The sequence below is a fragment of the Chelon labrosus genome, assembly GCF_963514085.1.
Source record: "Chelon labrosus genome assembly, chromosome: 23".
Taxonomy (NCBI): Eukaryota; Metazoa; Chordata; class Actinopteri; order Mugiliformes; family Mugilidae; genus Chelon; species Chelon labrosus.
In genome coordinates this window covers 4682970-4706951 of record NC_140356.1, presented here as the reverse complement: position 1 = coordinate 4706951, position 23982 = coordinate 4682970, and the positions used below count along the sequence as shown (strand labels likewise).

The 23982-nt window shown below is 41.9% G+C and overlaps 1 protein-coding gene across 1 annotated transcript in view; it reads right to left on the bottom strand.

The window, feature by feature from the left end:
* Nucleotides 1–1671: 1671 nt before the first annotated feature.
* Nucleotides 1672–23982, bottom strand: part of LOC311508742 (anoctamin-4-like) — a 48510-nt gene continuing 26199 nt past the window's right edge. Inside the window, exons 7-29 of the mRNA XM_084573680.1 lie at nucleotides 22823–22923; nucleotides 22596–22640; nucleotides 22389–22520; nucleotides 22042–22148; nucleotides 21523–21578; nucleotides 21217–21338; nucleotides 20925–21059; nucleotides 19516–19612; nucleotides 19250–19310; nucleotides 13904–13986; nucleotides 12860–13000; nucleotides 12513–12677; nucleotides 11728–11764; nucleotides 11454–11565; nucleotides 10236–10293; nucleotides 9547–9644; nucleotides 7859–8001; nucleotides 6946–7098; nucleotides 6564–6711; nucleotides 6341–6460; nucleotides 5938–6043; nucleotides 3237–3442; nucleotides 1672–2136 (exon numbers count right to left, since the gene is read on the bottom strand). Coding sequence (XP_084429806.1) covers nucleotides 3251–3442; nucleotides 5938–6043; nucleotides 6341–6460; nucleotides 6564–6711; nucleotides 6946–7098; nucleotides 7859–8001; nucleotides 9547–9644; nucleotides 10236–10293; nucleotides 11454–11565; nucleotides 11728–11764; nucleotides 12513–12677; nucleotides 12860–13000; nucleotides 13904–13986; nucleotides 19250–19310; nucleotides 19516–19612; nucleotides 20925–21059; nucleotides 21217–21338; nucleotides 21523–21578; nucleotides 22042–22148; nucleotides 22389–22520; nucleotides 22596–22640; nucleotides 22823–22923 — 2412 coding nt within the window. The 3' untranslated portion in view covers nucleotides 1672–2136; nucleotides 3237–3250. The remainder of the gene's footprint in view (nucleotides 2137–3236; nucleotides 3443–5937; nucleotides 6044–6340; nucleotides 6461–6563; nucleotides 6712–6945; nucleotides 7099–7858; nucleotides 8002–9546; nucleotides 9645–10235; nucleotides 10294–11453; nucleotides 11566–11727; nucleotides 11765–12512; nucleotides 12678–12859; nucleotides 13001–13903; nucleotides 13987–19249; nucleotides 19311–19515; nucleotides 19613–20924; nucleotides 21060–21216; nucleotides 21339–21522; nucleotides 21579–22041; nucleotides 22149–22388; nucleotides 22521–22595; nucleotides 22641–22822; nucleotides 22924–23982) is intronic.

Sequence of the window (23982 nt, the reverse complement as noted above, 5' to 3'; positions counted from 1 at the left end):
GATGATGGTAATGCACATTCCCTCATGCATCTAAATATTAAATATTTTCCAAAGATGTACCACACAATGGTGAATCTTTCAGTGGTAAATAGACATATGTTTTTAAAGTTAATGTAGAGACAGTCATGCTAATCCCCGGTCATTAAATTCACTCAAACATATTTGAAACTCCACTAATTTGCATCAATCTAGCTATGACTTAACTGAGGCAATATATTTGTGTCAGTCAGTCCACTGTATGTGACTAACAAACACAACTAAAAGACTCTGGTCCCCTCTGGTGGTATAAAGCAGAACTCCTGATTTGGCCACACGTCTAGACCAGAATTTAGGTGGATTTTACAATTTTTAGGTCAACAAAATAGTAAACAAATGAAGGCTTCTGGATTTCCTCCCCAGAATTTAATACCTGTCAGTGAGGAGTAATCTTTGGAAATGAACAGTGCTTTAGACTAAAGTGTCACTGTGTAGATCACAGGTAAAAAAAAAAAAAAAAAAAAACTGCAGCAAATTGAATTTCAAGTACTAAAAGTAGTGATTCAAGCAGTAAAATGTCTGACTGATTAGTCATAATCAAGTTGTTTTATAATACATCTTGTAGCTGGTCTAGCTTTACATACTGTAAGGTGGTGTCTTCCCAGTCTAGGTGTTGACCCAAAAGTCACCATCTTTTTGCTTTAAAAATGAAAGAACGGAAAACATCGGGCAAGTTCCTGCTATTTTTTGGAAGTGACCAAATAAAATCGATGTTAAATCTTAATCTGTAGAGTATTAAGTAACTACATTAATCAAGTAGACGCCCTCTAGAATGCATATAGTACAGTTTATAGTAGTAGAAAGTAGCAGAAACGTCTCTGTGGTTCGTTCCTGGGCAGGCTTAAATACTTTAATGATGATTTCAAAGTGGGACTGTAAGGTCACAGGTTCACATCCCCCCATGCCCATGGGTGAAGTGATTCGAGCAAGCACCTCACCCCCAAACTACTCCCCAGGCACTGCAGGGGTAATCTTTATTCATTCAGCAGCTCGCCCGATGACAGCTGGAGCCAATCCCAGCTGTCATGGCTCCAGCCATTTTTTGGCTGAAGCCATGGAGCGAGAGGTGGGGTACACCCTGGACAGGTCCTTCATGCTTGCTCTGGGGGTTTCAGACCGGATATTGTAAAGGATATTGAGACAATTTGTATTGTTATTGACGCTATATAATTAAAATTGAACTGAAACATAAATGGTCTTTAAAAAGCTGAATGTTGACCATGTATTGATATGGGTAACTTTATTAATTTGTGGACACAAATTGATTTGTGTGCTTGCTTGAGGACACATTTGAGATTTTTTGCTTTTTTTGTTGACCTACTGTGCAGCAAAAGCTTTCTGTTGAACTCAGTCAATGATATAGATGAACTGGTAGTTTACCATAAACAAATTTTTCTTTCCCTATGAATAGTCCAAAATTGTGTGGCTTTTAAGACAGAATGACTAATTAAAATGACCGAAAATATTCAAGACAGACAAAGCAAAGATTCTTTACAATAAATATTGTTTATTACAGCGGTTATCAATCTGAATTTCAAATGGAAAGCAGTTCCGACGTAAGCAATCTGTGGACCGTGCCACGTCCTGGATAGAATAGATCTTCATGTAACTGTTATTTTTATTGCACTACACTATAGCAGAGCAGATGGCCTGACATTCATTTTAAATATATCTTTATTTACAACAAAGCAAAACGTGAACTCCTCGAACAAGGAGAAATGTAAACAGGGTTTGTCATTCAAGAAGCTTCAGGGGAGAGTGGTTCCTCTCATCTAAAACAAACAACAACAAAAGAAATCTGAAAAAGGTTTCGTCTTGCTTGACGTCTACATTCAGGATCTGACGACGTATGCTGCTGAGAGTCCGAAGTGGAGAGAAAAATAAAAAATAATAAAAAAAAGAAGTAGTTGTAAAACTTGCTGCCAAATGCTCCAGAGGCTCCCTGGTCACGGCGTGACTGTGTTGGATGCACTTCAGCCACTGTCCAACAGGAGGTGCTGGTCTGATGTGGCAGGAGGAAGGTGATGGGGCCCCAGTACATGCAGGAAACCCAGAGCTCTCCCTTCACTGTGCAGTGAAAACTCAACACCAGCTGACACCCTGGAAATAAGAGAAACTCTATGTAAAGCCATCAAACACTGGAAACAAACAAGACTTCATTTGATCTGCTAAAAAGGAATGACATCAGTATGTTATTTCTGCAGCCCCCATTTATGGCTGCCAAGCTTTTTTCATTTCAAAGGAGAAAGGCCTGGAGTGATAACTTTATCTCCGATGGCAGTGTTTTGAAATCTCCCCAAATCCAGAACAGGTGAGAGCCGCTAATAGAAGCGTGAACTCTGATCCGGGACCAGTTTCCACGCTGTAGGAAAATATCACAGAGTCCATGCACAGGTCGCGAACCAAGTTTTTCAAACAAGCTATGAACAAAAAAATGTTGGCTCCGAGGCGGCTACCACCACCACATCCCCCAACCTGGCAGCAGTGGGCCGAGTCTTTTCTTGAAATAGTTTTAATGGAGTGGTTCGTAGCCCGAATGCTGGGCAAGGGATGTGGCCCATAGACGGGTTACAGAAAGAGTGCAACATGAGAGACCTTGAAAAGTGTTTCATATGCGAGTGGACACCCATTTTTCTTTTTACTAGTGGTTGTCAAGAGTGTTTATTTGGATGTGCAACTGAGCTACTATGACCAAGCAATTTCCCTTGTGGATGAATAAAGTCTAAGTTACTCTAGAGAGGGACCTGGGGGTGGCAGCTGTTGGTGTGTGTCGCCACTGAAAGGGGAAGATATTTACAGAAAACATTGTGCATATATAGTGTATCTTAAAAATGTATCACAAAAAAAGCTATAACTCCACAGACCTCAGGAGTTAGTGAATGGTATGCTTCTTGGCTTTGCAAGTAAAGCCTGCTTAGGTGGAATAGTAGTAGTAGTGCTGTTGGCAGGAGCTTGTGTTAGAGCAGAGGATACCGCCAGCGTAGAATCCCCACATGTTTGAGCAGCTCAGTTTACTTGCGGAGAATTCCATAACCTGACTGACCTGCTATGCCTGCTTACCGTAGCTAAGCTATCACTGGACAACCTCTCCTCGGGACATGAACTTCAGCAAATACTACATCCATCTTGTTTAACATTTTAAATAAAATGAACAAAGCTGAAAAACATACGTTGTACATCATCTGAACCTCCAGCTGTACCGTTCAGTGTGTGTTCAGGGCCATTCCTTGTGATGGGCCCGGTCTTTCTTCTTCTTCTCATTTCTTTCCTTCTGCAGTCTCTCCAGCTCAGCCTCATACATCATCTCCTGGATCAGGTATTTCTCTCTGCGCATTCTGTCCCGCAGGTCCTTGGGAAGGTCTGGGATCAGGTACGCAATCAGGGTCTTAATAGTGAAGACCATATGCTGCGGGGAAAAAAAAAAAAACAACACACAACAAAGAACGTTATCGCAAATACCAGAGCCAAAACCCCCCTCCCATTGTAAAAAACAAACTACATACCCCACATCTTCAAAAGTGATAAGACGCAATGTATTCACTCTGTGTTTCGACTTTTTGAGCTCTACCTAATCCTGAGGGAACAATCTGGCTTTTCCACCGTTAAACGCTCCACGAATCCAACATTAAAGCTGTGTGCACTAAAACCAAAACAAATGAGCCGAAAGATACTAAAACGCTGCAGAGTCTGGCAACCGTTTTCTGCTGCCTCATCACTGGAGCACTTACAGACTGTGAGATGTCAGCAATCTTATAAGTTTATCACAAGTCACTGTGTTTGGCATGGATCTAATAAACTTGGATACAACTTCAAGTTGAATGTATGGTGATAATAGCTACAATAAATAATAAAGGTTGACTTGGTTGCTAATTTGCAAAGAGTAGCCTGGGAGCCAACCCTAAATATCCCTGCCCACAGAATCTTTGTGGTGGAATGGCAACTGCATTTATAATGATTCTAAGTGACGATTTGACTGGGCGGGCATGTTGTCTGAGCTCCGTTGAGCTGAATTTGTTTATGATTGGTTGTAGATCTATCCAGTTGTGTGCAGAGGTATTTCTTTTTCCTCCTTTTCGGTTTGATACACGCCACATAGTGAAATCCGAGCTTTGCAAAGATAGCTAGAGGCAAGAATTGTTTTTCAGCATACATAAACGTACGTTTGTGCATTAAAGTGTCAGATAGGACACGTATTTTTTCACCTAACGTGCAAACAAAATAACTATTTGTGACATCAACGATCTGCACATCGTTTCATGCTGCATTCCTGTTGGTTGGTTAGTGGGAGCAGGTCATAGCAAGCAGTGACATTGTGGCAAGGTGATTGTGACTAAACTTGTTCCAGGCTATCTTTGGTTGCAAACCTACCATGTTGTAGCACTGTTCTGGAGCCACGACCAAAGGTATTGCCACTAGTGCATACTGAGCACACACATTTACTTGATCTGTTTGTACAGCCTTAAAGGTTAACTACTGTTTTTTTACAACCCGGACCTTATTTCTGGCATAAAATATGATCGTTTACTCACACATATAACTTTGGTGTTATCTGGAGTCGTTCGTCAGATATTTACATCCGTGTATATCCATATAGTGGGAGTGACTGGGGCACCGAAACGCTTTAAATAACGCATTATCTGCCGCGAAACTCATTCATTTCATCATTATAATACACTAGTGCTATTCCCCGTTGAGTCCGGAGTTACCTGTTATTTGTTTATTTATTTAAAAAGGATCCCCATTAGCTGACGCCAAGGCGACAGCTAGTCTTCCTGGGGTCCAGTCAGTAATATTTAATAGAGCACAACAGGCATTCCAATCTCACTATGATGTTTTCATCATCTGGGGTCTGTAGATTGACCTACTAACCTCTGACCTGGATGATGTCATCTCTGAGCGCCACACGCACCCCGCGCAGCTTGTTTACCTGTAATTTGCTACTGCTAGTTTTTTGGAGAATGGCTGAATATTTTTCAGATTCTGAGGTTGTGGACAACGACTTTGTTTATGATGGACGTCCTTACCGTTTTGAGCCAGAGTATACGGATGAGGAGCTTGTTGAAAGGAGGATGCGGAGGCAGAGAGAGGAACATCTGGCCAAAGAACAACAAACCGCTAAACGTCCACGAATAGATAACAGGTAACTCTGACCTCAACGGGGAATAGCACTAGTGTATCATAACAAAATATTGGTGAAATGAACGAGTTTCGTGGCAGATAATGCGTTATTTAGAGGCTGCGTTTCGGTGCCCCAGTCACTCCCACTATATGGATATACGCGGATCTAAATATCTGACGAACGACGCCAAATAACGGCAAAGTTATATGGGTGAGTAAACGATCGTATTTTATGAAATCAGGTCCAGGTTGTAAATAACAGTAGTTCCCCTTTAACTTTGTCTTATAAAATGCTGTCTTGAAACACATCTTAAATGTCTGTTATCAGTCTTTTAGATTTTGGAGTTATGGACCAAGCTGAAAAAGATGCCTGGGAAGCACCTGTGTTATACTGTAAGTCCTCACGAGTGAGAGTGTGTGCACATGGCATTGGGCTGAGAACAGAACACAAAACACAGGATGCAGAAAGCTTTCCTTATGGTCACAATAAAATATGGCTTGCCTCCAGCTGTGTAATTTGCACCGCTGCATTCTCTTTTTAAATGCCTCAGATGCAGATTTCATCATAATGTTTCATGATCGAGTTTGTCACTGTGGTTAAACATCATCGCCTGTCTCTGACGGCTACAAGCAAATTACAGCAAAATTCTAGAGTAAATGTATACGGGTGCTCATGGATGAAGACAGAAAGGTAAGAAGCTCCAAGAAAACAATAGGAAGGAATCCAGTTCCGAAGCCAGCCCGCTGCCTGGTATCATTTGTCAGAGACTACAAAACATTCACCTCGAACACAATGATGAATGCCAGCCGGGCCGCCAGAACGTGCCAGAACTGCAGAGTGTATGAGTAGGGCTCAGCAGAGTCTGGAGGCTCCCTGTAGTCACGATATCTGGTGTGGTGGAAAAACATAGAGGCCAGAGATCATCTCAGAGTAGTGCTGATGACTTATGATTCATTTGTGTTAGTGATTCAACACCAGACTGAAAAATCTCAGTAGGAGATATTCCCTGGAGCTTGATTCTGACAACTTGTATTTTTCATTAAAAGGTAAAAGCAATAAAGCGTCCATTTCCATAAGGTGTTTCTGTTTTAGTTCTACAGTACAGAAGCCTCAGGCACAATAAAAGAACAGGCGTAACATCTCAAGCTTGGCGAGCATTGGTTCAGACACATACACACACACTACCTGCAATACTTCACAGCTTCTCCAAACAGCTCGGAACCGTTTGTCCTGGGCTGCGATCTCTTCTCAAAGTCAGACACTCGGAAAACTGAGAGACTGGCGTTGACGTAACCCATCAAACACCTGAGGAACATGACAAAAAACACCTTTTTCACTTAGAGCGTCTAAATCCTTACACCAAATGACATGAACTAAACTAAAAAAAACACGTGTAGTCATCACTCACGCCTCCCCTGCTCGACCCTGGCCAGCACACGGTCCATACTTGTAGGCGTAAACAAGACGCGGGATGAAGTCTGAGGTAACGGCGATGACGAAGGCGTTGGTGATGACGGACAAGATGCCGATACCCTCCAGAATGCCATACCAGATCCCTGCCATCAACAGAATGAATAGGACATATCTAAAACAACCACCAAAAGGTCTGTGAAGGTTCTCAGTCATCCAGGTCATGATATTACCAAAAAAACAAGCTGAAACAAGGACAACTGGACTTGTAGGGGTTCTTGAAGATGTTTCATCCAAGGAGCTTCTTCAGACTGGAACTCTGGAACAAGACGCCCGGTCGATCTCGTTTCAGCTCGTATTTGTGGGCATGGATTGCTTACCTATGTCTTTGGCTTGTGATGGCAGAGGTCGCCGCCACTGCGTGACGAACTTGTAGGCGTCCAAGCGGATCTCGATGATGTTGTTGAGCAGTGCCAAGAGGGGGGCCAGGGGGAAAGCCGCCACGAAGATGGTGGTGAAGCCAAACTGTAAAACTGAACCAAAGAAAAAAACAAACCTTCAGGACTCACAGTTTGCATCAATGATCATCATGAACTCAAATCAGTTATTTGCATGAATTAAGAGCCAGGTTTCCAGCCTCTTAACGGATATGGAGCCAATAATCTCATAATAACGCTTCTTGCTAACCTCTGGAATACCCTTCCGGTAAATGCTCCACTGTGTTCTAAAGCTGGTAGCTAACTTTGTCTGTCTGCTTTGCTTTTTTTTTTTTTTTTTACCTAAATCTGGCTGCTCAGAGCAATTAGGCTCAACTAAACAGTAAGAATATGAAAATACTGCCAAATTGCTTTTCGAAGCCAAGGGGAACTGCACAGTTCCGATGATAATTCTCTCTGTGTTTGAGCAACTTATTTCTTATTATACATCATTTTCCCTTACTCATATAAAAAATACTGAGTAGTGCAGCATACAGTTTGTGTTATTAAGTTAATCCAGTTAGTCACACATGCAAATGAGAGGTTATAGATATAACAGTGAGTGGAGAGCAACGAGAAGCACGTGGAAAAGCTCCAAGCTCAAATGCAATCCGGTGCCAGTCACTGTCAGTTACATAACATGGATTGCAGCTGGACAGGGTCACAAAACGAATAAAATGCGTTCTTTAGAAAAATTGTGTTATGGAAGATTAAACTGCGTAGCACATCCGGGATAACCTCACAATACAAAATTCATATCAGCATTAATGTGGGGACAAAAATGTGTGTACAGTATTGCGCTTCAGCTGCAACGTACTCATCTCCAGGTATTCATCAAACAGTCCGTAGGCATTCATTGGCTGCAGGTTGTAATCCCTCTCCCACTGTGGGAAGCTGGCCTTGGCGTTGGGACCGTGCTCTCTCCTGAGCCTCCGCCGCGTCCACCAGTTCTGGATGAGCCTAGTGGAACGACAACGAAGGGTGATCTCTTGTTATTATTCAGTGTCTTGTGCAGTTGTTCAGGAGTACCGGGAATTGCTGCTATTCTGACAAGAGGGTTAGCGGTTTGATCCTGGTACATGTGATGTCCTTGAGGAAGACACTGAACCTGCAGTAGCGTCCAGTTTCCGTATTTATTAGCGTTGAGAGTATTTGCACTGTTTCTTTACTTGTGTTTTGTCTGTTTGCATGTATTTTTTTTTAAAGTTGCAGTGCACTGAACTCCCACCGTAGAAATGCATACACCATATACTGTACATTAGGTGCAGATATGTCATTAGTTATATCTCCCTTACAGTCCTGCCTGGCTATCGTCAACATCTACTTGGCAGTGCTGGATCTCCTATGATTCACTCAGTCTCCAAATCAGAAATGATCACCATCAATCCTCCTCGCTCCAGAATGATCCGCTCATGTTTAACAAGAGGCCAGAAATATTAGAATGGTTATTGATTCTCCTCTGCTCAGGTGACAAAGGCTGTGCAGTCTGGCTTCCTATAGCTAGGGCCGATCTCACATTTGAGACCCTTTCTTTCATTTTCACACTTAGAAAAGGTCACACATGCATTCGTTGCCACGGTGGACTACTGTAATGCACTTTTTATGTTTCAGTTAATACAAATACAGGGTCAGGGTTCTAGCCACTGACCCTGGAAGAAACCTCAATTCGAAGGCTCTCGGTAGTCTTTACTGGTTACCAGTTAAAGCTCTTTTAGGGTACTCCGGGACATAGATGCCGTAACCATAGTCACTCGCTCTGTAAAACCGCCACCCAAACACTTTTTGCCAGTCGGGTTCATTTTTGTTTCTACTTCCTGCTTTACTTTCAGCAATGGTGATTGAAACGAGTTATACAAATGTTTGTATCGCCGAACCTCCTCAGTTAAACTTTGCTTGATGTGTTCCGTCTTTATTGATCCAAAACAATCAATTCGAAAATTGCGGGGATGGAGAAGCAGCCGGAAATACTAAAGCGGAAACACAGACCAATCACAGCTTTTGTGGATAGTTACATTTCTGGGGAGGTGCACATTAGCTACAGCGCTAGGGCCTGCACAGTGTGGAACCAAGTTACATTTGTTGTCTTTAAACTTCCTATAAGCTCTAACGCTTACTGAGATCCTCTAGCCTGGAAGCCAGAGCAAACTGGTGAAACTACTTCTGAAAACTGTCTTTGTTCACAATGTCTTCTCTTATTTTGTACCGTGTTTTATTATAGTTACTTAATTTTTATGCTCTATTCTTATATGTTGGTGTGTTTGCTGTTTTGTGGTTCATAAACCTCTATTCATAATAATCATTTGTATTGAAATATCTCCTTTTTTTCAACACCTTATAACTTTCTTTTTCAATGGTGCTAAATATTGGGATTTATTATGAAAATTAAAGCTCAAACTTATGGTAGCAATCAAGAGCTGTGGACCAATCGAAAGGCAGTTCATTCTTAGCATCTCTAAAAGCATGTTCATGTCATTTTCACGGTTACAATGAACAAATCATTCTCACGGGTAGCCGAGCTCCATGAAGTTGTTCCACGTCTGTTTTAGCACCATGATGATCCCCATCTGCATACAGAGGTCAATGAGACAGCCGCTGGGGTGGCACTGCAGTGAGAAGGATAGAGAGAGACACGGTCAAATCAAAAGCTAGCCTTTCCTACACCCTGGAATTTTTTAAATGGAAGCAAAGGCACTCTGTATTGTTGTTAAAGTCTTTTTGTGAGTTTGTAGGACGGGTTAATTGGAAACACCCAGTCTGTTGGGATCAGGTTATGGTGGAGACTCTGTGGTGACGACATATCATTATCATTATTATTCATACAAACATAACGTTTCCTTGCAACATCTAGCAGCTTTGCAAATGTGCAGTAAGTTCTCCAAGCACAGCCATGATTCTGCATGGCCACCGAAGGCTTGCTCCATACATGTCACATTAGAGAGAATTTTTCCACTTCTGCAGCCGTGGGAGCACATTAGCTCAGCACCTAAAAGCCCTGCCTCAGGCCTTCAGTCCCCTTGGACCACTTCACATTGTTATTTTCCTTGCATGTTCCCATAAGTACCGCTTACTGCTGATGGCGGTTAAATGCATGGTTGTTGGGCGTACAGTAATAGCTTAATGTCCAGTTTGGAAAAACTCGGATCCATAATGCTTTGCTGTCATTACCCTATGGGAAAAGCAAAGCAATTACTCACTTCCTCCAGTTTCCAGCGGTTGATGAGGCGAAGATACGCACCAGGCCGACCTGTGAATCTGTCAATCAAGGTAAAATCACAACACGGGTTACAGTTTAATAAGTCTATAGTTTAATGTTATTTACTCTGAGACAGCTCTGCTGAAAGTTGTTTATGTATCAGAACTGATGTGATCCTAAACACTGTCTCTGGGCGTTTTTGTAAATTTTGAAATCTTCACACTGAGAGGCATGTAAACTTATCTAGCACTGCAAGATCTATGACTATCTACTGGGAAGTAGCATAAAATAGTTTTTTTAGGTCAGTATTTGTACTGCTGAGTAAAGATGAGATTACCAATGCCCTCATGGTAAAACTTTACATATTTTCCTGAATAGTAGCAGGAAAATATCTTGAGAGAAATCTGGAAAAGGTTCAGGAAGCTATTCATTTTCCCTGTATTTAAAATGAATATGAACTTGATGTTAATTCCAGTATTTTGGAAAATCTAATGCTAAACTTGAACAACAAACAAGTAATGTAATGTTGCCACATTGTTCCTCTCCAGATTCATCGGCACAGATCATGTGAGTTAAGGCTCTTTTAGGGCACTGTTGGACATAGACGCCATAACCTACACATGTAGCCAATTGATTAGATTATAGGCTGTAACAGAAGCCCAATTTTTCTAGCCTATCTTCTTTTTCATTTTGGAAAATGGCACTTCCTTTTTACTACGTGCCAATGGATGTGTTGACAGCTATCACTGATTTAATTTGAAGCTAAAGAAATCCTAAAAATCTATAGTTATTCAGGCAAGATCTGAAGTCTACCCCCTTCTTTCTATTGTACATTGAGTCTTTAGCATCTTGAGATACTTGTCTCTGATCTGGATCTTGAAATTATCTTTGTAGCTAAAGATTAGATAATCGTGTTCACTGTAATAACTGTTTAAATGCAAGGCAGAACCTGAAGCAACAAGCCCCCACTGAGGCAGCCTCCTCCACTGTTTGCAGTCTGAACGCCCACTAGTCTGCGACGAGGCCAGATTCACTTCATACTTTGTTGCAAACTCTCAAACACAAACACGCACTTCTGTTAACTTTGAAGATACAACAAAAGTACGGCCGCTCGCCTTCCTTATCTTCCCTATTTGCTGCTGTTTACAATATGAATGATTTATCTTTTTTTTTCTTCGCCTGACTCGTTTTTGTTTGCCCATTTGTGTTTCCTCCTCACCTTCCCAAAAAGAAGGCGATGTAGAAAGTAGAACTGTTGAGATTGACAAACTGAAACAGGAACATCTTGAGAGTGAAGCTGTTCTCCCACTCTGACTCTGTCCTCGGCTGCTCTGTGAGAAAAGACAGAAGGATGAGGAACTCCTGAAACAGCAATATTCTTATTAGTACAATTCTGTTTCTGATATGGTTTCCGTGTTATGGATGAGAATACCAACAGACAGAAAGAACACTCTTCATGTTGTCACCCATCAGTTATAATAAAGCAAACTTACCTAAATTTGTGAGAAGGAGAGCAACTTTTTCATAGAGCTGTAAAAAAAAACAACTCAAATTAGTTTGACATTGACCATCTTGTGACAATATAATGATCCCACGTATGGGAAATTAACTAGTCACAGTAGCACGGAATTTGTCAAAAATATATACAAAACAGTGATGACTTTGACTTTGACAGGGGAAAAAAAATGACATTTCGGACCTGACATTGATGTGGATGTTACTTAGACATGTAGCACCCACCTAGACCAGACCAGGCACCCCCACCCATAGCAATGACACTCCTTGATGAAGAAAAAACATGAAGAACAGCACAAGGTGTTGACCTGGCCTCCAAATTTACTAGATCCCAAACTGATCAAGTATCTGTGGGATGATCCACAGAGGCCCCTCCCCTCAGCCCACAGGACTCAAAGGCCCCCACTAACAACATTCTGCTGCCAGACACCACAGGACACCCTCAGAAGGCGCCATGTCCATTCTCTGATGAGTCACAACTGTTTTGGAGGCACAAGGGAGACCTACACAATATTAGGATGGTGGTCAAAATGGTATGCCTGATCGGTGTACACCATATTTGCAGATGTTTATGTGTAACTATTTGTACACAGGATGTGCAACAACTGGATATAGCCTGCATGTACAAAAGTAATAACAGAGAAAGGAAAAAAAACACTTTGTATTCTGAATCTTTTGCTTTTTCTTTCTATATCTTATTATTTATTGATTAAACCCTTCTTTGCACTGGTGTATCTGCCGCTGACGGGCGGGAGCAACTCACCACGTTGAGGAGCATGATGACGCAGAAGTTGATGCAGACTGCCGTGCCTGTGGTCGCCACCTGAGAGTTGTTCCTGATGAGGGCCCAGCCGAAGGCGGCGAAGGTGCTGACGGTGATCACGCGGTAAATGACGATGCCGAACACGGCGGCGATCACCACCAGTATCTGTCACGTGGTTACGGTGACGTGGAAAACAAGACAGAATGTGGTGAAACATGTCGTTTCTCCGGGATGTGTTGAAGCAGAAATGTGGTGACAAGACTTCTCAACAAAATAAGCAGGGCTCTGAGACGGGGTAAACACAAAGGTGAGCACGGCACACTGTTACATGACATTCATTTACCCACCATGAAGAATATTCCCGACGCTGAGACGATGAGGCGACTATATTTGTCAGTGAAGTTCTGGTAAGGCTCAGGCTTTCCAGATATGGGGTTCATCCTCTCCTTCTTGGAGTATTTGGCTTCAAACTGTGGGCGTATTTCGTCCTGGAAGTCAAAGGACAAGGCGCGTGACACGATCATTTGATTATCAGGTAGGGACAAAGTGGAAGAAAATTATGCACAACATCCACCCAGCCTAAGAAGCTTCTTCAGTTCAGCAGCCAACGACGGCGCAAATTTAGGTAAACCACCATTTTGGATCTCGTTAACCCTAACCCCTAAGCCTAACCCTGATGCAGTGAAAAAAATAGAATTGCACGCAATTGGATAGTCCTAGCATTTAAATATACTTAGGTAATTATTACCAGTTGTATACCAATAACAAAGCGACAAGAATGCACTATGTTTGAAATTATTTCCTAATTGTACTAACCACCCCCTCGTACTTGTTCTGACAATGCACCCGTACATCCAGAAACCAAACCGATTGGTTGGTTGGTTCATAACATCTTGCTATCCGTTCTGTACAAAGCAGACTTAGATTCTGAGTCACTTTCACACCCACAAAGAGCCGCCTTTCAAAGAACACATTCATGGGCTTATATATGACTGACAGACAAGGGTTGGAGGTTGATGCATAAGACAGACACAGACATTATAAACCCTGAAAACATCTGACGTAACCAAATTACAGTATGACAGCTGTGTAGGGGTTTCAATTTGTTAGAGCTTTTACTGCAAATGTGTGCATTTGCGGTGAGTCTGCGATTTTATTCATGCTCTCTTGGTAACAACCCTGCCTTTTTAAATATGTGCCTATAGACTAACATAAAATAAACACATTTTCAAGCAAACATTTCCTCAGGGCACACCTGAGTTTACGGCCTTACTGTCAAACTTGAATTTCAGGAACTTATCAGACATCAGTGTCAAAGAAAGTCAGCACTAATTAATTATTTGAATGGGAGCAGATTAAAAACAGGTAAATAAACACAGTAATTACTTCACCTCCTCTTCCTCCCAGTCAATGAGGTCCCAGTCGTACGCGAGGACAGCTCTGCGCCTTTTCCAGAACTCCAGGAACACCGTTGCTGAAGGAAGTGAATAAAAAGCATTTTGGGAGTTTTGCAAAGACACATTTAACAGACTTAAATGGTCACATGCAATGTGTTTTTCTTTAACAACACAATACTGCCTCGTTAAGACATTATGAAAAAAGAATGTGGAAGGTTTCTTTCCATTGCATTAATGTAAACCCAATATTTGTTTTAGCTCTGTTAGCCTCTAACCTCCATCACCCCCTGAGGTAGACATCGCCGTCTTTAGCTACAAAACGTTAGCCTGGAAGCCAGACCAAATTACCCTGCACACAATTTTTTGTGACGGGACAGTTGGCCTTGAACCACTGGGTTGGGAAATGATAAATCGTTTGGATGAGTAACAGTGACATGGTGATACATGTCATCTGAGAGACAGTGGGTTGAATTTGCTTACAACAGAAGGACTTCGATTGATTGACATCCAATTGTGTGCAGAGTTACAAAATAAAATTCAATTAATAATAATAATAATAATAATAATAATAATAAAATTCCAATGGTTTGTTACCAGATATCCAAAAAAGGTTTAAAAAAGGCAACTGGACTTGTATGTGGTGTACGCTGTTCTGTTCAGTGAAGTGTACAGACTTGTACATTGGGGAAACCAAACAACCCAGCCACAAACGCATGTACCAACACAGGAGAGCCAGCTCATCAGGAAACGATTCAGCCATCCACCTACACCTGAGGGACAAAGGACACTCCTTTGAAGATAACAACGTCCAAATCTTAGTCAGAGAAGACTGATGGTTTGACAGAGGAGTAAAGGAAGCCATCTATGTCAGATTAGAAAAACCTTCTCTAAACGGAGGAGGTGGACTGAGATTTAATCTGCCATCTATTTACAATATAGTTTTAACTTCTGTCCCCAAGAAGTTTGAATCCCTCCCAACCATTAATGGAAATGAGCTGCACCGGTTTCTGGTTGTTGACACAACAAGCAAGTTTCAGTAAGAGTTTCCTATTTAAACCTCAAACTCTACAAGTCTAGTTGCCTTTTTTTAAACCTTTTTTGGATATACCACGACCTGGATGACTGAGAACCTTCACAGACGTTTGTTACCAGACATAATTCCTATAAGAGTTGAGTCTGGCTACGCTAGGCTAGCAAAGTGCTACTCTATGTTCGCTAGCTAGCAAGTTAGTCATTTGTTAACTTTGTGGTTGTTTAGTGCGTGTTTGCTGAACAAAGTAGCTTGTAGTTGCAATCAAATAAGGTTGATGAGAGTAGTGAACCAGAACTAAAAAGTTGTGGGCCGTCAAACCAAAACAATGAGCTGAAAGATACTAAAATGAGATAGATCTGAGTGGAAACATTCAGCACTGGTAAAAATTCAAACTTCAAATTTTAGCATGGCTTTACAAGAGATGTGATGTGATGAAGGCAATGGGCAAGTGGGTCATGATCAAATCATTCTGTATTTGGCTCGAGATTGGCTCAGTCCTGACTGACCAGCGATAACCAGCTGATTTGATGCCAAAGTATTCAAACTGGCTTAAAACTGAAATGCTTTTTGAGCCAGTGTTTACAGTGCGTGATGACATTTCTTCTCATTAGCACACAGACAGCGCACTCACGGTGACTGAGTTGAGGCCTTGAGGGTAGGTACTGCTGAACAAAGTCCTGCCGATAGCTTACTTATTGCACACATATTTACAAGGCTTCTAAAACAGCAGCAGTACTCCTGCTCAGGCCTTTATCATCAGTATTTCAGCCACTATTTTAGTTTATTTTCTCTGCCGTGACCACATCCCCGTTGGACGTACAGTGGAGTAAGATGTTTTGGAAGTGAAGGCGCAGCTGTCTGAGCAGGGCTCTGCTTTCCATGGGGAACCAGCAGGGGAGCACACTTCCAAAAAACCTTAATGAAGGGATTTGAGAGGATTCTCAGCTGCAGTTGAACCCAAAAACATACTCATTTGGACGAGAGCAACGATTGTAAGGTTAGTACATGAATACACTGTATATTTTTGGACTACTTTGGAGCTCTGACATGTCAGTGAAAAGAGTCTGATCTTCACAAAATTTGAGAATCCTTCCAGGTATCCTTTTTCATTCTCACTTACTCGTGCTTTAGTCGGATTGTTTGTGTGTGCTGATCTCTCCATGTGTCATGTTTCTGCTAAGTGAACCTTCTTTGAACAGTTTCTTTGAAGACATTTTATAGTTTTATACTGAATTACAAATGAGTTTATTGTTCTGCAGTTCAAAGCTTTCTCTAGGCTGCATTACCATGGCAAATAACACCTGTTTGTTGTATGTGTTTTAACTATGTACCATTTAGTTCAACCTGCCCCCGGTTTAGAGGTCTGTAACTTACATCGTTGTTAAAGTTAGCTTGTAGATAAGATAAGCTTCAAATAATAATCACTCTGACTTTACACACTACCTTAAATTTTTCTCAGTATTTACACACAACACCGAGTCAGATAAATAATGTATCTGCACCTAAAATACAAGTTTGGCAGCAACAAAGCACTTATTAAACCATGTTTGCAGGGCTTTAACAAGAGAGTAAGTATACGTTCTTTTGAAAGCTTTAACCAAATTTTTTCGCTGTTTACGTGCAGTCATGCCTGCAGCAAATCTGCCTGCCTCCTCTCACATTGTCACGCTGTGAGAGGAAAGGGGCACCACTGTAGACACTAATTATGACTGAAACATGCTTTGGAACAAAGGGGGGACCTTTTGGAATGTATGTATATTGGAATATAAGAATTATCTTGAAACCTGAATCTTTAAAAACATAAAATGTCAGTGAGATGTCAATGTACCCTGAGGCTGGTCTTGGGTTCTAGCTACGTCTTCACCGCTAAATCAAATCTTTATTCAATAGGACTCTTATATGGGCCAGTTGAACTTAATTCACAAGTACCATACAACATCAGCTAACAAAACATAAATATGAATAATTTTTCTTCATAGTTTACACACCTCCACTGCCGAAGCTGTTTTTGTAGCATGCTAGTATTGGAGGCTGGCCACTGTTTCTACTTCTAATACTCTTGTTTCGACAATTTTGAATACGAATCCCTGCTTTGATCCAGCCACATTTGCCTTGCAGTTGTTTCAGATTAAAAGTTTCTGTGTCTCAAAAAGGCTTTTATTGTGAAACACGCCGAATGCAAAAACAGCATCAACCCTGTAAATCAAATATTGGAAAAATTCTTCTAAAATGAGACAGGGTTGAAAACAGCGCAATTATAGTGTTGAACTATATTAAAGCAGTAGAAGTGTACATTAAGCTAAACTGGTATGCACATTATATGGCAGGGACTCTGGGTTTATCCAGCCCTGTTGTTTGGCCTGTATTTGGTAGCTGGTCTTTATTTATTGTGGCCATTATCTGAGACCTGATGTTTAATCCACTACCGATTATTATTATTTGAAAACCACCTTCTCTTGCCTGCACAGGAAGTCTCTTGGAGCAGTGAGGGATTTGTCCAATGGGGTTTCTTCAGAACCAGAACCTGACTCTGGACCTTTCTCAGCCAGAGGTCGCCTACTGGGGGACAACACTACCACTAACACCAGCTGGTAATGTGACATTTCCAGTTTCTTTCAAATATTTTGCCTGTCTTGATTCCGACTTCCATCCTAGCCGCAATTCAACATAAAATATTTACAAGTGTGAAACAGATAGGGTTTCCACTGGGAAGAGGACAATGTCTGAATATGTCTGAGCGTGTGAATTATTAACGATCAACAGCGGCAACAGGGCCTGCACTGCTTTCATTAGGAAGCAAGAGCCGCAGCATTTGTGATAACTCCATCTCGAGCTGCTAACTGAATTAATGTCAACTACAGGTCTGAATTGTCTCCCTCCTCTCCTCTTTACCCACAAACAGTTAACAACACTATCATCGTGCTGGGCGTGTTGACCTTTGTTCTCCAGCTGGGTTTAGTTCTGATCTTCATGCTGAGATGTTGGAGATTCGACAACAGAGTACGGGAGTCTCTGAAACACCCAGACATTGTTGACAGACTAATTGGTGAGAAGTTTTGCCACAGTAGTTGATAAGTTTCTGATCATTCAGTACCAATAAAAGACACAACAAAACCCTTCAGCAATGCAACGACGTACTGTGCGATGTAATGGTGCTTACATAAATCACATATTTCTACATTTTTAGCATATTTCACATACTTTTCTGCTGTATGTTAGTATTTCTGTGATTAATTTCATTTATTTTTTCATTTCTTCAGATCACCAATTCTTTCACCCAGACATTTGTAAACAGTCCACGTATGAGATTTGTTGTGATGTTCCCACTGATTCATCACCTGCCACGTCTGCAGCAGAGGAAAAACATGAATACATCATGGACTCTTGGTGTGCACCTTCCATACACTGGGACCTCGTTCAGAGCTGATAAGCATTGATGTTCAAAAATCACTTCAGTTCACGTTTGAGTCCAGGGAATGTTTATACTAGGGCTTTTCAACGCTGTTACAGATTCCTTTTAGTGGCAAAAAATGTTTTAACGTGCAATTATCACACGCATGTTCTGTTACTTTGACCTCAGCCCAAACCACAGTTAGGAAGAGATTAAAGCATCAGTAGTGTTGTGGAAAGCAAGCATAATCTGAAGTGCAGTTGCAGTAAACAATTTTAACCTGCAGAGGGCAGTCATACATTCTGTGAAAGCAGAAACAAATTAGCAGTAACGGAGTTTTTTGAATGTTTCTGAACAGCAACTTCAGCTCCAGCTCCAGCTGCAGCTCCTGCATTTACTGCAGATAACGTCCATGTGAGTTATGAACTGAGCAGAGTGCTTTCTGAGCAGCTGAAAGCACGTGTAAAATAACCCATCAGTGTACATTTAAAACTACTGTTTTTTTTGGCCCATTTGTGATAACACATGGTAACTATAGAAATCATGTAATTAATTTCTAGTTTGTGCTCAATGCAATGAAATTAGCTCCAGGCCATCACTGTCCCCAACACTGAAGCATACAAATTTAGGTTATGGCTTTTTTTTTTTGCCAATGCTACTTTAATTAAAAGAAACAGAAACAATGGGTCACATGACTAAGTGTAACGTGAAAGGCGGCATTTACAAGATTCACGCAAATTCAGCAGTCCACTTCAGTTCTAAGGTGCATTTTTGCACCTTTCAGCTTTGTGTTTCAATTTCCCGACCTGCAGCTTTAATGTTTTTGATGCTATTAGGACCTCTTATTAGTAAATAAAATGTATTATTAATACATGTGAAAGGCTAGGGCAGACTTACTTCCTGTACAAAGACTTACCCCAAACAGCCATGAATACAGCAAAGAAAACAGTTGCCCCGTTGTCAAAGAGATGGGTTACCTTAAAATAAAAACAGGACAGGAATGAAACAAAGAAATACATGCCTTTAACACCTGAACACTGTGACTCAAAAACTCAGGGGCAACTGAGTTACATATTGATAAATGTAGTTGGAACATCAACACATTTTCCAAGAGTACACTGAGAACAGTGCATTTGACCAGTTGCCGGGAACATTTTGTACCCCTGGTCTGGTGTTTTGTACCTTGGCATAGATGCAGCTGTCTGACAGCTTCAGGTAGGGGCAGTACTGGTCACAGATGGGGCACATTACGATGTCAAGGGCCTGGCAGATTTCTTTGCTGGAGAACAACAAAACATTTCACTCATGAAAATGTGGGTGCTGCTTGTGTGACAGTGTCCTTAAAGAGCCAAAGTGCCTTCGAGTAACATTGTAAAACCGTTCAATGGCACTTTGAACCGCAACAAGTACGCTTCGTATGTGTACTGTATGCTTAATATAACTGTTAAGTTTTTGTCAGTCCTACATTATTCTTGTAAAACATCTTATAAAGTAATTACAGAGCACATTTGCTTTGAATTTTCTTTGTTTCAGCTACACTGCATCCAATATTATTAGATACAGGGGATAATTTCACACTCTGCTCCCTCATCTTTAAAGCGGAATTACCGTTTTTTACAACCTGGACCTTATTTCTGCCATAAAATACCATCGTTTACTCACCCATATAACTTTGGTGTCGATATTTAGATCCAGTGGAGCGCCACGTATATCCATATAGTGGGAGTGACTGGGGCACCGAAACGCAGCCTCTAAATAACGCGTTATCTGCTGCGAAACTCTTTCATTTCACCAATATTTTGTTATGATACGCTCGTGCCATTCCCGGTTGAGTCCGGAGTTACCTGTTGTCTATTCGCGGATGTGCAGCGGTTTGTTTTTCTTTGGCCAGCTGTTCCTCTCTCTGCTCTTCTCTCTGCCTCCATATCCTCCTTTCAACGAGCTCCTCATACGTATACTCTGGCTCAAAACGGTAAGGACGTCCATCATAAACAAAGTCGTCGTCCACAACCTCAGAATCAGAAAAATATTCAGCTATCTTGCAAAAGACTAGCAGTAGCAAATTACAGGTAAACAAGCTGACTGACGCGAGTGCGCGCGGCACTCAGAGATGACATCATCCAGGTCCGAGGTTAGAAGGTCAATCTGCAGACCCCGGATGATGATAACAGGTAACTCCGGACTCAACGGGGAATAGCACTAGCGTATCATAACAAAATATTGGTGAAATGATGCTTTTTATAGAGGGTGCGTTTCGGTGCCCCAGTCACTCCCACTATATGGATATATGCGGATCTAAATATCGTCCAAACGACTCCAAATGACACCAAAGTTATATTGGTGAGTAAACGATCGTATTTTATGCCAGAAATAAGGTCCAGGTTGTAAAAAACAGTAATTCCCCTTTAATACCAAATAAGTTTTGCTTTAAGAAAAGTGACTATTTCCCAAATCCTTAATGACCAATTGCAGCATAGAAAAAACTGTTTGAGGCCAATGAGGCTTGTTCTTCTGCAGAAACTCACTTCAGAACACAACTTCAAGCTCTAGGGACACATATTTTTATCAGAAAAGAGAGGAGGTGTGTTTACCTGACCTGGCAGTGCTCCAGAGTGAAAACACCGTATAAGAATACCAGAAGGCCAACTAGAGCTGCAGGAAAAAGCATCCCAGTGTACCAGCCGAGCCAGGCAAAGTACAGGCCGATCTTCTCCCCGAAATACCTCCTGAAATGAAAACAAGGTGCATATATGTATTTGTGGGCTTCTGTTTGAGTGGCCCTAACGGTACTCAATACAAAAATGTGCTGTAAAACATCTGATTTATATCTTATTTATTTATTGTAAAAGTGATTTTACAATGCCATCATACTCATGTAGTTACCTGATGAGGTCCAGTGGTTGGTATTTGTACCAAACCCCCCACCAGGCCCAACACTCGTACAGCAAGTGCCGATGGTTCTCTGCTCCATGTGTTCTGATGGGGTTTTTGCTGTGGTAGCTCCCCTACACATGGAGTATGTACACAGATATGCTCTATAGTTCACAGTATGTATGTTTGTATTTGCATAACATCAGTGCACGGAATAACCAAATTAAATACTGAGCATGTCAGAGCAAGGAGAGATGACTTCGAAACAGCTGGGAGAAATGTATGAGTGAAAGGCGTGAATGAGAAGTGCCGAATTACCTCATGAAGAGGAAAAGCTGCCTCATAGGAGTTATTGCTCAAAAGACGATTAAGCCCTGGAATCAAAGAGAGAGGATCATGAAAGAAGAGCAATAGATCGCTGCTGCTTGGAGTCAAGCACTGTAGGAGATGCCAGCGTTGCCACCTGTTATTCAAAAATGCAACTGATGCTTGAATGCGAGCTGTTCGAGCTCCAAATCCAGTGCATGAACACAACTGATTAAGCCTTATACTGCAACACAAGGTAGTGCTCTCTCCGTTGGCCCGTAGTAAAAACTGCAGAAAATGGTTTATTTTGTGTGATTCACTGCTTTGGTCTCTTTTCCCTGGGTAGAGAGGCCAAGTTTTTTTTTATTTTATTCTATAAACAAAAAGCCTGCTAGATAACTTGAATTAACAATTTTCATTATTATTGTCTTCACTGTCTTCATAGTTTATATTCCCTCCCCAGTTAACTTCCATTTACCATACATTTGCACTATTTCTGACGATTTCCACAATTTCCAGGGAAGAACTCACCCATCTTATTTTTTCCCTCCTCGTACTTGACCCGCTGCAGGATGTGGTGGACGATGCGGCTCCTGGTGGCGTTGTTGAAAAAGGTGTCTTTGTTGTGGATGATGAAACTGCAGGAAGGAAGGAAGGAACCGGTTATTGCAGATCTGTCTGCCGAGAAAGCCGTATCTGAAGGCGTGGGTGTTAGTTTGTGTGTGCGCATTTGCGCCAATCTCTAGGAACAGAGCAGACAGACAATTTTGAGAGGCAGAATTCCAAAAGACAAAACACGTAGCGTGCCAACTGGCGGACCGAGATTAGGTTTGAATCTCTCCAGGTTGAGCTGAAGTGCAGCTCTGTGAAGTACTCACTGATGGATCCTTGACCGGCTGAAGGGGGCGGTGAAGCTCTCGTTCTCCTCCAGGTCCGGCAGGGTGTTGTTGTCAAACTTCATGGGCTTGCGGGGAAGCCAACCACGAAATTTGTTGATGCGCTTCTCCATCCTGCAAGAGAGGACTCTGTTAAAGCCACGGCAGCCTCGCCGAACTCATACGCTGCTTCTTTGACCGAACACTCACCTGCTCATAAACTTGTGCCGCCGGTGCAAGTAAAAGATTTTCCTCCTGGAATGCGGAAGGTCGAGGACATCTCAATAAGAAGGGTAATAACAGCAAGGCTGCTAACATTGTTACAGTTAGGAGTTGTATCACTGTGTATGCTGCTGAAATCACTGCAACAGCTTGGATTAGTTGCAGTAATGCGAATTGTGAACACATGAATATACTGTATATATATTTTGTCTCACCTAAAAGGCATGCGAATGTTCATGAGCTCTGCGTAGCGGCAGAGGACGTCCCACGGCGCGTGAAGCTTTAGGAAGATCACGTCGCTGTTCGTTATAGATGCCTGTAAGGAAGCCAGACGCACACACACACACACGCATAATAAGACAGATTTCCTCATCTGTTTGCGCTGCCTGACAAGAGAGGGAGTCTGCGTAAAGGCACATGAATCGGGAGCCAACTGAAAAGAGGCCTAAAAATAACTAAATGACTCCTCGCGAGGAACAAACGCTGAAGTGGGCTGAGCGTTGAAGGAGACACCATCCACTGTCCTCGGCTGCATGCTCTATATACCGGCGACCTTGAGGCTGCAGAGTTGGCAAACAGTGTTGAAGTTAACTCAGACCACAGCATGCACATTTAACACTCTTTTAAATTACACTTTTGCTAAGCAGGAAGCAGCATCAGCATCAGCATCATCAGCAGCAGCAGCAGCAGCAGCGTAGGAGAGCTCTCAGCGCATTTGTTTTGGCTGCATGAGTGGTGGCTCACCGGCGGACGTCACAACAGCACTCAGACTGTGGGAGCCAGCGCCAGCGCCTGGAGCATTTTAAAATTCAACAATCTGGCCGTTGAGATTGCGTGCGTTGTGGGGCTGAGCATTAAACTGCTCCTTGAGGCAAATTGCTATCGATGTTGCTCACCTTCAGCGCAGATGCTAAGTAGCAACAGCTTCTCGTTTAGTTGCAGTCATCACTTTTTGAAAGAACTGGACTATCATTTGGCCTAATTTAAGAAACCACTCTCTTCAATTTGAGCATTATTTTTATAACTTCTGGCCTGAAGTGGTTTCTTTAAGATCCCAGCTGAAGAAATGAGGCTTTATTGCTAAATGTGCCATTTAATGCTAGTGGAGGGAAAAAAAGAACACATGGCATATTAATAAATGACTAATACATTAAACGTTTTGTACTTTTCGCCAGATGAAATAACCAATTACATAACAAACTCATTTTAAAGCTGCTCCAACCATTATTTTGGATGGATCAGCAATTAAATCTTTGGTAATTCTCGCTGCACTATCCGCTCAGCCCCAAACGTCAGACAGAGAATGTTAAAGGTTAGCTGGCTGACAAAGTATGAGTCAGGTATTTCCTTCAGGGTGGCCAGAAGGCTTGCCACC